A 12618-nucleotide genomic window follows, 5' to 3' on the forward strand; every position below is an offset into this window, starting at 1 on the left:
AGAAATAGGCATCAATATAAGCAACTGCAATTGAGAAATTCCCTTCTGATTAAAATGAGTGCTCATTCTGGAAACATTCAAACATATCGAAATGGAAGAGAATGAGTTCAACCTAACTCTGTGATACTTTACATTAATAATTAGTCAAAATCATATTAATGAATAAAATATGTAACATATATAAAACGTCAGAATGTAGGTGTTTCAGATCTTTATTTCACAACAGTTCCTACTACAAAATATACTAAGTCTAAGACGAACACAAGACAAATACATTTTTTACCTTGTAGAAGATATTTCAAAACCTTTAACATTTTCTAACAGAATATACTTCGGTAATTTTTGTAATCTAAAAAAAAAAAAAAGAAAAACAAATACAAATGGAATCCCAAACATCTCATTATGAAGAAGTAACAAGTAAAGAAAATCCTTACTTGTGGGAAATAAGTAGTGTTCTGACCTCTCTATTTTATATAAAATAACTTTATAAGAGATGGAGACAACATAGATGTTATTCGTTTTTCCCCATAAACATGGTACACCTGATAAAGTTAATAGCTGAAATGCTAATTTCCATTATCTCAAAACATGGGTTCCCGCAGAGCCTCTGCACTGCACAGCTCAAGGGGCTGCCATTGACACAGAATGGCGGTTTCCAGGGTGAACACGAGTTTCCAGGCCATGGCAACAGCATTCACTAACTTAAGCTTCCTCTACAGTGATACTATGGGCAGGGGCAACAGAATTTACCTATCAGGCTGTAATTCCCTGTCACTCACTGTAGTGGCAACTGTGGAATCAGCAAACCCTCGCAGTTATTCTATTAGTCGTGGCAGAAGAAGATAAATGACGTACACCAGGCGACATGTATATACTGCTCAACCCTATAAAATGACCAACATCACATTCTTCCAGATCCAGTTTTAAATTTATGGTAAGTTAGTACAGGAATCTCAGGTTTTACCTTGGGAGAATGTCTAGAATATATAAGAAGCTATTCGTCCTTGGATCAGTCACATCACCTTGAAGACCAATTCTAAAGGGATAGAGAAAGCACAAACACATTTATCAAGAATTTTACATAAAGATATCAAATAACTTTTAAAAAGTCAAAACCAAGTGAATTTAAACTAGTAATGTATTTAATCACTTATCTTAAAAGAAAAAAAAAGGCTTGCCTATATAATAAACACTTAAAATTTATTTTTACAAAACAGTATGTCAAATAACTTACATGAGCCAAAGAAAAAGAAGTTAAAGAATAAAATCAATTACCCTCTTAAAATCACTTGGATTAGGACAGACGCGCACACACACTTGGCTGATGACACCTTTTGCTCTGCCCCAGATGAGACAAAAGCTCTGATGAATGAACTGGTTGGGTAGGGGGCAACGTAGAGCTGATGGCATTCATGACTACGCACCATCTGAGCAGATCAAAGTAGTGAGACTGAGGACAATCCTACCCATGTAAATACTAGGAGAGACTTAAGCTGAAGGCTTGATTCTACAAGCAGGAACAACAGGCAGTATGTGAACTAGCAATTAGATCTAACAAGTAAGATTCCACCTGATCAATTAAGAAGCAGGAAGGAAGACTTGGGTTGGACCTGAGAAGTAGAAACAAAAGGACCGTGTACGTATTAGCCTCATAGTCTTAAATAAGTTACTTGGTAACATTGGTCAGTTTCCTCATACCTGAAAGCCGGGCCAAAACCATCAGTGGACCTGAGACTCGGATGGGAGATAAGAATGGACTTGAACAGATTCCTCAGAAATGTTGGGTTCTTCTCATCCTGGCCCTTTCCTTTCCGCGTTCCAAATAATGATGGTGCTACAGAATCAGTTACTGCTCCTACTATCAGCATAAGATTATAATGGAGCTGGAAACTTCCTATCGCCTAGTGACGTGGCCGTCACAACATCATAGCGCAATGCATCACTCACGTGTCTGTGCTGATGCAGGTGGAAACAAACCTACTGTGCTGTCAGTCGTGTAAAAGTACAGCACAGGCAATTACGTACAGTACCTAATAGTTGCTCATGATAATAAACGATTATATTGGTTAAATACTGGTTTATGTATTTACTATACTATACTTTTTGTCATTATTTTAGAGTGTACTCTTTCTAGTTATTAAAAAAAAAAGTGTGCTGTAGCACAGCATGTCATGTTATGCTGGCAGCAGCCTCATATTTCCGTTCACCGCATCTCTAGAGATTGCATCATTTTTTACTGTTTGATTCAATCTCGTGTTGTTTTATAAATGTAGTATAGCCTGATGTACAGCATGTATCAAACCTACAGCCGTGTACAGTCATGTCCCAGGCCTTCATGTTCACTCCCCACTCACTCCCTGACTCACCCTGAGCAACATCCAGTCCTGCGAGCTCCATTCATGGTAAGTACCCTATGCAAGTGTACCATTTTTTACCTTTTATACCACATTTTTACTGTACCTTTTCTATGTTTACATATGTTCAGATACACAAATACTTACCATTGTGTTGCAGTGGCCTCCAGTATTCAGCACAGTTACATACTGTACAGACTTGCAGTCTAGGAGCAATAGGCTGTACCATAGAGCCTGGGTGTGTGGTGGCCTAGACCATCCAGGTTTACGTAAGTGCGCTCTAGGATATTTGTACAACGAAATAGCCCTAATGTTGCATTTCTTAGAAGGTATCCCCATCAAAAAGCAGCACGTGATTGCATCTTAGGTGGATACAGAAGAGGTCCCAGATAGTCTCTGCATATCTACTACTGATCAAATTACTTTGCTCATGTGGCAGTAATTACGATTTCCTTCGTGATTAATACTGAATTATAAATCCAAGTACATAAAAGGAATTATTTATGAAACATTTCAAAACTATGAAAATGCAGCTGATACACTTCAAAGTGTTCATGCTCGAAACTATGCTATGGTTTGATTTAATGAGACCTTCAAAAGTCCTCTTTCTCAACAGAGAAATATGCATTATACATACCTTGTGAATGGCTGACAGGGAGGGCTCATTAAAATCATATTGAAAGATAACCTGTCAAACTCTTCTAGGGTAATGCCCTAAAGAATGAACATGTGGGGGAAAAAGAAAAGAATGTAAAAACATGCATAGAAAGGGAAAGAAAGAAAAATGGTAACTAATTATAACTGAATATATCAGAAACTGTAACACTTAATAGTTTTATTTACAACACGTAAAGCTTTACATAACACTTAATACTTTTCAAATCAACTTCAGTAAAATTAACTCTTCAAAGCAATCTTGGGAAGGAAGTGAAGCAAAACTGCCGCTATGAAAAATGAAGTGACTTTGCCGGAGTCCCAGAGACAGCCAATGCAGAGCTGGGACACTAGTGTCCTGGATCCTTTGCATTTCACTCTCTGTGATATCTAAGGTCTCACACTGCTATGTTTTCTGGAGTGAAACACGGAGAACTTTATTTTATAATTAACGATTTCCAGGCTAGGATCTAGGAAATTTTTAAACATCTCACTCTCATAGTATTTTTTATTTAGGAAATGTGATGTACTGACCTGTTGCCATTCCTTTCATGTATGTCTCTCTGTTACTATATCACCAAATGGAAAAAGGTCCCATTCTCAGATATCCACAATTATTATACTGTTTTACAGTTGTGTGTGGTCAAAGAAGTTCAAATGATTGTAGATGAATCAAAATAATCCTTACTGAGCTAAGGAGTTGAAAAATGTGTTATTTCCCTCCTGTTTTATACATCAGAAGATTGAATGATGGGTGTGTCAGTTCTCATGAAGCACTCTTAGTGCACATTTTTTTGCCAGAAATGTAAAGCGATAAGCCCAGAATCACAGTCTTCCTAATTATGACACATTTCTAAGAAGTTCAAGTATATGAATAAAACAGGAAAAGTTTTATTCTGAGTTATGTAAAATGTGAGTTAACTGGGGAAACATATCAGTTGTCTCCATTATGTTGAAAATTTGAATGTACGTCTATCATTTTAGCATCGCAGGCCTTTTAAGCAGTTTAAGACATGTATGTAAAAAGAAATTGGGCTGGTGCCTGACTCCCACGTTGCTTAAGAGTTAACTGTACTCTGACATTTTAGAGCTGACAGAAATCTATTCTTTTTCCATAACCTGGCCATATAAGTTAATAAAAACATAATTTCTTTCATTTAATATTAGATCAACTCTGTGGTAACAGTGTTTATCACATGTTGATGAGCAGTTTTATTTGTCCCCCTACTTGCTTTATTCCTTCTTTTCTCAGAAAGTTTCCTAGCTATTCTTACACTTAATTTTCATTTAAACTTTTGGAAGAAATCCAAAGAGTAGAAAACAACAAATTTTGACAATTGTAATGAATTTATAGTTAATCTAAAGAGAACTAAATTTTATATAATATTCTGTCATCCTATCCAAAACCATAATATGCTTCCATTTTTCAAATCCCTTTTTTCCCACGTGGGTCATGCAGATTTCTCATTAAGTTTATTTCTCAATGTTTATAACTTCTGCATTGCTACTGTAAAAAAAAAAAAAAAACAAAACTTTCTTCAATTATATTTTCTAACTTTTTAAATTAAAACTTATTGGGGTGACAATGGCTTGTAAAATTACATAGGTTTCAAGTGTTTTGTTTGCATGTAGTAAGCTAGTGGTTGTCATATTTTTTGTAACCAGCCTCCTTATTAAATGCACTAATTGTTCCTCGTACTACTTTTAGCTTACTATTAACTATACTAATAGTTTCTCATACTATTTTTAGCCATTTGGTGTTTTTCAGGCACATACAATTATTCTTTAGAATCCTCCTTAATATTTATACACTATTTCTCTTTATGAGTGCATTAGCTAAGATCCACAACAATATTAAATAATAGTGCCAAAGGTGAACATCCTGGTCTTGTTCATTATTTTAATGAGAATGCCTTTAAAGTTTTACCAGTTAGCATGTTACTAGATCTGGAGATATGTATCTATGTGTGTGCATGTGTTTAAACACAAATATAAACACACACACGTGCTTGCACATATTAAGCCAGTAAGTGACATATGTATCACTTAAATGGTAAGTGATAATATTGTGGTAATATTCATTTGTTCTAATTTATTAAGAACGATTGAAAACACTCAGAAAGACACTACATTTTGTCAAATGTTTTCTAACATATAGTTTGGCTCTTTCCAATTACTACTATGTTAAATAATATTAATAGAATTCCTAAACACTCAACTACTTTTGCATTCCCAAAACAAAATTCATTTCGGTTATGCAATGCTATTCTTTTAATGTGCTTTTGATCTATTTGGTCATATTTTATTCAGAATTACTGAGTTTATATTCATAAGACAATGGTTTTCCTGTTTTGTGGCATATAGTGGGTACTCAAAACCATTTACTGAGTAGGTATTTCCTACCATTTCCTGCCCTATGAACTCTGATGTGACTTTGTACATGACAATCATATCTTTCTTGAGGATTGGACTAATCATCATGGTAACTTCCGACGACTCTTAAATGATTTTTCCTTGAAGTCCATCTTATCTAACATTAATTCTGAAACGCATTAGCCTTTGCTGACATTTGAGTGGTACTTGTCCATTGTTTAGGCACAATATGTTGTTCATTAAACAGTGTTTATAAATTAACCCACCAAGATTTCGGAGTATCTACTATAGGCCAGACATTGTGCTAAGTCTGGGAAAACAACAATGAACAAACTAGGCAAGGTTTCTGCTCACATAAAGTTTATATAGTATTGACTAGTAATTTCCCATTTTCTATCTAGAGAAATTACAGATTTTAGTGTTATTACTAGTTATCTTTATAACTGAGGAGTCCTGCTGCTGGCTAAAAACCTGTATGTGATTTTCTCAGACCTGACTATAGGCAGTTACAAGGCTTTGCCCAGGAGAGTAAAAACTTCACTGGGGAAGATACCCTCTCCACCCAGACTTGGTGCAGAACTCACGCATCTCAGGCTCTGAGGGCAGCTGCAGTCCAGGTCTGAGGCCCCCAGCCAGTCATGCTCCTCACATAACTGCATTCCCAGGTCTCTCTATCTGAGGCCTTGGGCAGAGGTCCCCTTCAGGCACCACCTATTTCTGCCAAGGCCTCCTTACAAGAGCAGGGGGAAACCTTGAAGATACCTCGCCCCACTCTGACCAGTATCCGGGACTTTTCTGTCCCAGCCTTCCCCCAACTCCAGGGGCTCCCAACAGTAAGCTGACCCCCCACATCTGTGCTGATCCACTCAACTCTCCACTAGTATGCTGTCTGATGGGGAAACTAAATGGGGTGTTGCGTTTTCTCTGCTTTTTAGACTTGCTTTTACCATCACAGTAAGTGAGTAAGGCTTCACTCTTTTTATTCTCCTTTGTTGCTTTAATCAGCTACTCTACCCCCTGACAGTTCAGTTGTCTTCCCCAGCTCAGTTCCTGACAATAACATTAAATAATGTCCTAAAAATCTATAGCTTCATTAATCTTTTAAAGAACAGACATATTTTTCGAGTCTCACTCCCTTCCTACTCCAATTACATTATCCCTACACTGCAAAGATTTACATTTTCACCCTGTTTCCTAACCGTGACTTCTTTCCTAATAAGGCAGCTTCGTTTCTGGGTTCTCTACTTTGATTCATCCCGTGCTTAGATTGAGTCATTTTTTCACTAAGGGCTCAGGGATACTATAGTTCATGAGTTGCTGTAGGTTTTATTTTAGGAATTTTTTTCATATATTTTTGTTAATTATTTTTATTCCTTTGTTTTGTCATCTTCTTCAGAGTCATGTGTTATCACCTTTGTCTTTAGTAGTTATCATTTATTCTGCAATAAATGCTCTGTGGTCTTGATCCATACTCTTTTTTACTTTATTTTGCTTATTTTGCTCAAGCTCCATCCTTCATGACCCTGTTTGCAACATTATCCATTTTACTTTTTGCTCTGACATCACTTTTCTTTCTAGAATAATGCTTTCATATCTCTCCCGTTGTGCTTTTCCAGACCACTTAGTATTGTCTCATCATTGCTTTTTGAACTATTGTATATATTTATCTGAGTTCTTGTTTTGAAGATACCATGTTTTATCTTAAATGCTTCAAGCTCCCAGAGACGTATTTGTCTGAAGTTTCTTCTGCTTCTTCACATAATTTTTCTGTTGTATATTCTGCTTTTAATGTTTCTTACCTCTAAAAAATGCTATCTTAGCATCACCTCTCACTGGTTCCTTTCTAATTATTATTGACTTTTTAATGGAGGCTACTTGATCCTAGGAGTTTGCTAAAACACGAGATAAAACAGTGGCAGCTGTATCTACCCAAATACTTTATGGCCACACTTTCTAGGAAGAACCCGCAGGGCCTCTGTCCTTAGAAAGTCTGTGGAAGTCACAATGACCCTTTCAGCCTAGTGATTTGGATTTTTAAATGTCTCTTCTCCTGACTTTAAACAATTGCTTGGTATATTTTGTCTTCTCCCTTGCCATTCTTTTCTTCTTGATTCTGCACAAGATATGCAGAGGTTTGCGTGCAATTTTGCCATCCTCATTCAATCTTGTCCCATCTCTACTGCACTTGACATAATTCTTCACAGTTTTTGTTTTGGCCTATGGCTAAATCTTATTTTAATTAATAATGGTTTTCCGTCCCTTCTTTCCCCTTCTTTTCTTATTTCTATTGAGAAAGATAATAAAGTTTGGGGGTAAAAATATCTTTTTCATGCTACAATCAATCAGGAGTCCCAAACAAAATGGTTACAAGTTCAACTTTCGTACTAAATAGCAAGTTCTTAAAGGCAAAGAAAGACTATCTTAGTCCCATCTGACTTCCCTCAAAAAGCTCAATGTCTTGCATAAAGTACATGTTCAAACGATTAGTATGTTTTCTTTTATAAAGCTCAACATCCCTAAAGCCTCTCATTACTCGTAAGTTTTCCATTAAATTTCTATTCCTTTTTAAACATAAGGTGGAATCCATCAATAGAACAGACCCAGAAATGAGAGAGATGATGGAATTAGCATAGATTTTAAATCAGTCATTATTAATATCATCAATTTGTTCAAAGACCTAAAGGAAAACAAAAACATAATGAAGAAACAAACTGAAAACATTAAAAGGAATTAACTGAAACATCTAGAAATGAAAAAGAAAATATCTGAAATGAAAAATTATACAATGAAAAAACAAACAACCAACCAAAACCCTGAATATACAGCAATATAGTATGCTTTCAGTAGAATGATATGAAGGGTATATATTCACATATAAAATCAGAGGTAAGTGAAGATAGAAGACAGAGAAAATATTTGAGGATATAATGGTCAAAACCTTCCCAAATTCAATGAAAACTATAAACAAGAAAAGCACAATAAGGTCCAAACAGTATAAATAAACATATATAAGCACATCAAAATAAAATTCATGAAAACATTATAGACAAAAATCTTAATTGTAGCCAGAGAAACACACAATACATTAGGAGAAATGAAAATAATTATTATAGACTTCTAGTCAGAAATTAAGCACATAACAACAGAAAGTACTAAGAAAAAAAATTAAATCATAGAATGCTATGAAAATTTCAAAAATGAATGCAACCAAGAAGTCAGTGAAAATTACATTTCACAATGGAAACAAATAAAATGCTTTTTTACTCAAAAAGAGCTAAGATAATTTGTCACCAGGCAAACATACATGATAGGAGATGCTAAAGGAGGATTTTTAAGGAAGAAAAACAAGTATATCACATGAAATCCTTGATTAAAAAGAAAAGAATAAAGAATGCAGAAAATAGTAGATATGTAGGTAAATTTAAAATATTTCCTGTCCTTTTAAAATTCTTTAACAAATATTTGATTACTTAATCCAAAAAACAATAACAACATATTTTGGAGTTTACAACACATGTAGCTGTAAAATGCATGACAATAATAGCAAAATAAATTAGAGGGTGAAATGAAAGTATACTGCTGTCATTTATACATGAAGTGTTATAATGATATTTGAAAGTAAGCGCCCATAAATTAAAGATGCATATTGTAAATCATGGAAGAGCCACTAAGAAAATAAAACAGATACATATAATAATATATACCTAATAAGCCTGGAATGGAGAATACTGAAATATTAAAAAATCAAACGGCAGGAAAAAGGGTAAAATGATGAATAAACAGATAGGAAAACAGAAAACAAATAACAAGGTAGTCGAATTAAACCTGACTATATTAATAACAAGATTAAAAGCAAATGGTATAAACACTCCAATTCAAAGTTAGAGACTCTCAGAATAGGTAAAAAATCAAGACCCAACTGTAAGCTGTCTACAATAAATCTAATGTAAATCTAAGAACATAGAATAAAATTAGAAGCATGGAAAAATATATGCACACAAACACTAATCGTGAGAACAGAAGTGGCTATATTAATATCAGGAAAAGTCGACTTCAGAAGAAAACAGGAAAAAAATGGGGTAAGCAAAGACTTCTTAGGACACACAAAATAAATATGTCCCATAAAAGGAAAAAAAAGATAAATAACTTCAGCACTTTGATGAACACAAAAAAGGAAATGAAAAGTTACAGAAGTGGAGAAAATATTTGCTACACATATTTCTAACAAACAACTTGAATCCAGAAAACTTAAACAACACTTACAACTAAATAATAACACAAACATATCAAATAATAAGAAATGGGCAAGAAATTTCATCATAGAAGTAGAAATGGCCAATAAGGATATGAAAACAGATACTCAACATTATTAGTCATCAGCAAAACACAAATTAAAATCACAATACCATACACACAAAAACTCACAATACCACTGTATGCTCACTAGAGTAGCTAAATTTTTTTTAAAAACTGACAATAGCAGTTGTTGGTAAAATGAGAAATAACTGAAACACTTAAACATTGATTGTGGGAATATAACGAGTACAAACACTATAGAAAACAATGAGCATTTTCTCATAAAGGTAAAGAAACTTACCATATAACCCAGCAATTCTACTCCTAGGTATTTATCCACAAGAAACGAAAACAAAGATGCACACAAAGACACGTACATGAATATTCATAGGAACTTTTTGGAATAGTCAAAAACTGGAAACAACCTAAATGTCTACATCATGTGAAAGATATACATATTGTAGCATATGATATTCCATTGTACGGATCATCACTCAGCAATGATAAAAAAGAGCAGACCACTAGTATACACAAAGCATGGGTGAATTCCAAAAACATTAAACAAAAAAAGTTATACACACAAAAATTACTTATGATTTTATTTGTGATATACTAGAAATTGAAAATGTAACCTGTAATGACGAGAAGATTAGTGGTAGCCCGGGGTTGGGGTCAGAAACTGACCAAAACGGGGCACTAAGGGACATTTCAGGGTGATGGATGTTCTAAGTCTTGATTGTGGGGGGCGTGGTTACACTGTTGTGTATATTGGTCAAAACTCAAACTGGGTGCAGTTTATTGTATGTAAATTATGGCTTTCTGAGAAATTTGTGTGCAAAAATTTTCACAACAAGAAATTGGGAGAAAAAACAAAATGTCATATTATTTTTAAAATAACAGTGTACATCAGTGTTAAATACTTCTGCTGATTTCATCACAGGTCAAACAGTACCTTTAATTTTGACAGGCTTGCTAAACTAAGAAGCATTCAATAAGTAATAGCCAATGACTATTTCACTTATTTTCACTCCTGTTATATGTAAGAGTATTGCTTCAAAGAAAAGAATTAAGCAAAGTTTATTATCATTACAGAACCAAGCATGTAGAAGTCAAGAATACTCTTATATTTCAATCCTTTCTCTCAGAGACCAAAAGACTAATCTCTCTCTCTCTTTCTCTAAAGCTGGAAATTTAAAGGTGTGTGTGGGGGGTGATTGAGGGGGGAGAAGGGGAGGGGCAAAAAATAGCCTGTCATCTTCTAATAGAATATAAAACATTCATTCCCTTTCTCCTAAACTTTTTTATTTATATATGACTTATCCTCCAATTAACACACTAGAAACCAGCATCTTGCAGTGTTTTTCAATCACATTTTCCTTGCTATATATTTATTAAAACAATAAAAATAGTTACTCACTTCAATTGTCTTGGCCAGTAACTGTGTGTGAGGAAAATTATACTTGTACACTTCGTTAGCAACATTATTTATATCAATGGCAGCCACGACTTGTGCAGGGATACAGCTTTCTGTAATGATAAATGGAATATTTTAACATGTAAAGTCCTTAACATCGATTTGCTCATTCTATTATAGAAGAAGTCAAAATAACGAATTTCCTAGTACATTTCCTCACGTGGTCAATTATCTAGTCAGAGCTCAGATTATCAACTGAGGACCCGGCCAGTAGGAGCTAGGCATGAAGTGGAACATTTCTGTATTTCTGGTTCATCTCTCTAACAGCATTCCAATGCTAAAAATAAGATTTAAGTGCTTTAGTCTTTATCTCTTACATTTGCTTTCCTCCCTCAAGATATACACTTAATGAGTTAAATAGAAAGTTTTCCTAAGTGAAAACAAACCAAAAATAGGAAAGAGAAGTATATTCTTAAAAGCCGTATCACTTGGAACTTTATATAAATAACCACCATTTGTTCTTCACCTTCTAACATTAATACATAGCTGCTTTCCTGTACCACTGAAAATGCTTTTAGGCAAGTTTTAGGTAAGCTTGTTTTTTGTTTATTTCCAATAACAGCTTTATTAAGATATAACTCACGTACCACAAAATGCACCCATTTAAGATTTATGCAAGTTATTTAATGAGATGAACAATTAATTGGTGTCCAAATATAAAAAGTTCACAAACTGAAAATTAAAAATCTTGACAGACCAGGAGAGAATGTGAGAAGAGTAAGGGAAATAATTACAAAGGCATACACCTTTACTGCCCTGTCATAGGGCTAAAGAAAAGCATTTTCAAAATGCTTTCAGATTCAGAAAGTGCTGCCACAGACTTTAAACAGCCGTAGCTGCTGTGACTTTTTGCAATTACCACCCTCTTTGCACTTCTTCCCCAAGTGCAAAACCAATTATGTGTATACCCTGTCCCAAATCAGGAGAAAATGTCAACAGTTTTAAAAGTATTTGAGACTTCCTGGGGAAAATAGAGAAAATATTACAAAAGTACATAGTAGCTCCAAATAGCTATTTCTTTAATAACCATTTGCTGTTCACAGTTAGCTTAGGTAGTCCCAATATGAAAAAACAATGAAGGGGGAAAAAAAAGGATGTGAGGAGCTAGGGCTCCTGCAACAGGCACCTGGAAGTAAAACCAGATCACAGAAGACAGGCCAAGATCGAGGCTCACACACATTCAGAAAACAAAACCATTCACGGAGGCCCAGAGAAGATGATGCCAGAGAGAAAACGACGGCGTGGATGTCTCCAAATACATACTAAGTGTCTCCTCAGCTCAAGGCGGCTGGCCGGGACCCCTTATCTCCTAGCTAGCCTGCTGCCTTGTATATAGGTCACTGGAAACTTCGAGGTCCAGTTAGTCGTGTCAGAGGTAGCTGCCTCCAAATGAGTTTAAATTCAATAAATAGTTACTCGCCTTAGTATAAAATAAATATAAGTTATAAATGGTATCTTTGTCAAAGG

The 12618-nt window shown here is 34.8% G+C and overlaps 1 protein-coding gene across 8 annotated transcripts in view; it reads right to left on the reverse strand.

Moving 5' to 3' along the window:
* TRDMT1 (tRNA aspartic acid methyltransferase 1) overlaps positions 1–12618 on the reverse strand; it is a 67308-nt gene that overhangs the window by 14419 nt on the left and 40271 nt on the right. For 4 of the 8 annotated variants that reach the window (XM_019746067.2, XM_019746064.2, XM_074324819.1 and 1 more), the window contains 3 exons: positions 11095–11204; positions 965–1036; positions 284–349 (listed from right to left, as the gene is read on the reverse strand). In XM_019746067.2, the coding sequence (XP_019601626.2) occupies positions 284–349; positions 965–1036; positions 11095–11159 (203 nt within the window). In that variant the 5' untranslated portion in view covers positions 11160–11204. Of the gene's footprint in view, positions 1–283; positions 350–964; positions 1037–2991; positions 3069–11094; positions 11205–12618 lie in introns of all 8 variants that reach the window. The other 4 variants (XM_019746060.2, XM_019746062.2, XM_019746063.2 and 1 more) reach the window with 3 other exon arrangements.

The sequence above is a fragment of the Rhinolophus sinicus genome, linkage group LG02, assembly GCF_036562045.2.
Source record: "Rhinolophus sinicus isolate RSC01 linkage group LG02, ASM3656204v1, whole genome shotgun sequence".
NCBI classification, from domain to species: domain Eukaryota; kingdom Metazoa; phylum Chordata; class Mammalia; order Chiroptera; family Rhinolophidae; genus Rhinolophus; species Rhinolophus sinicus.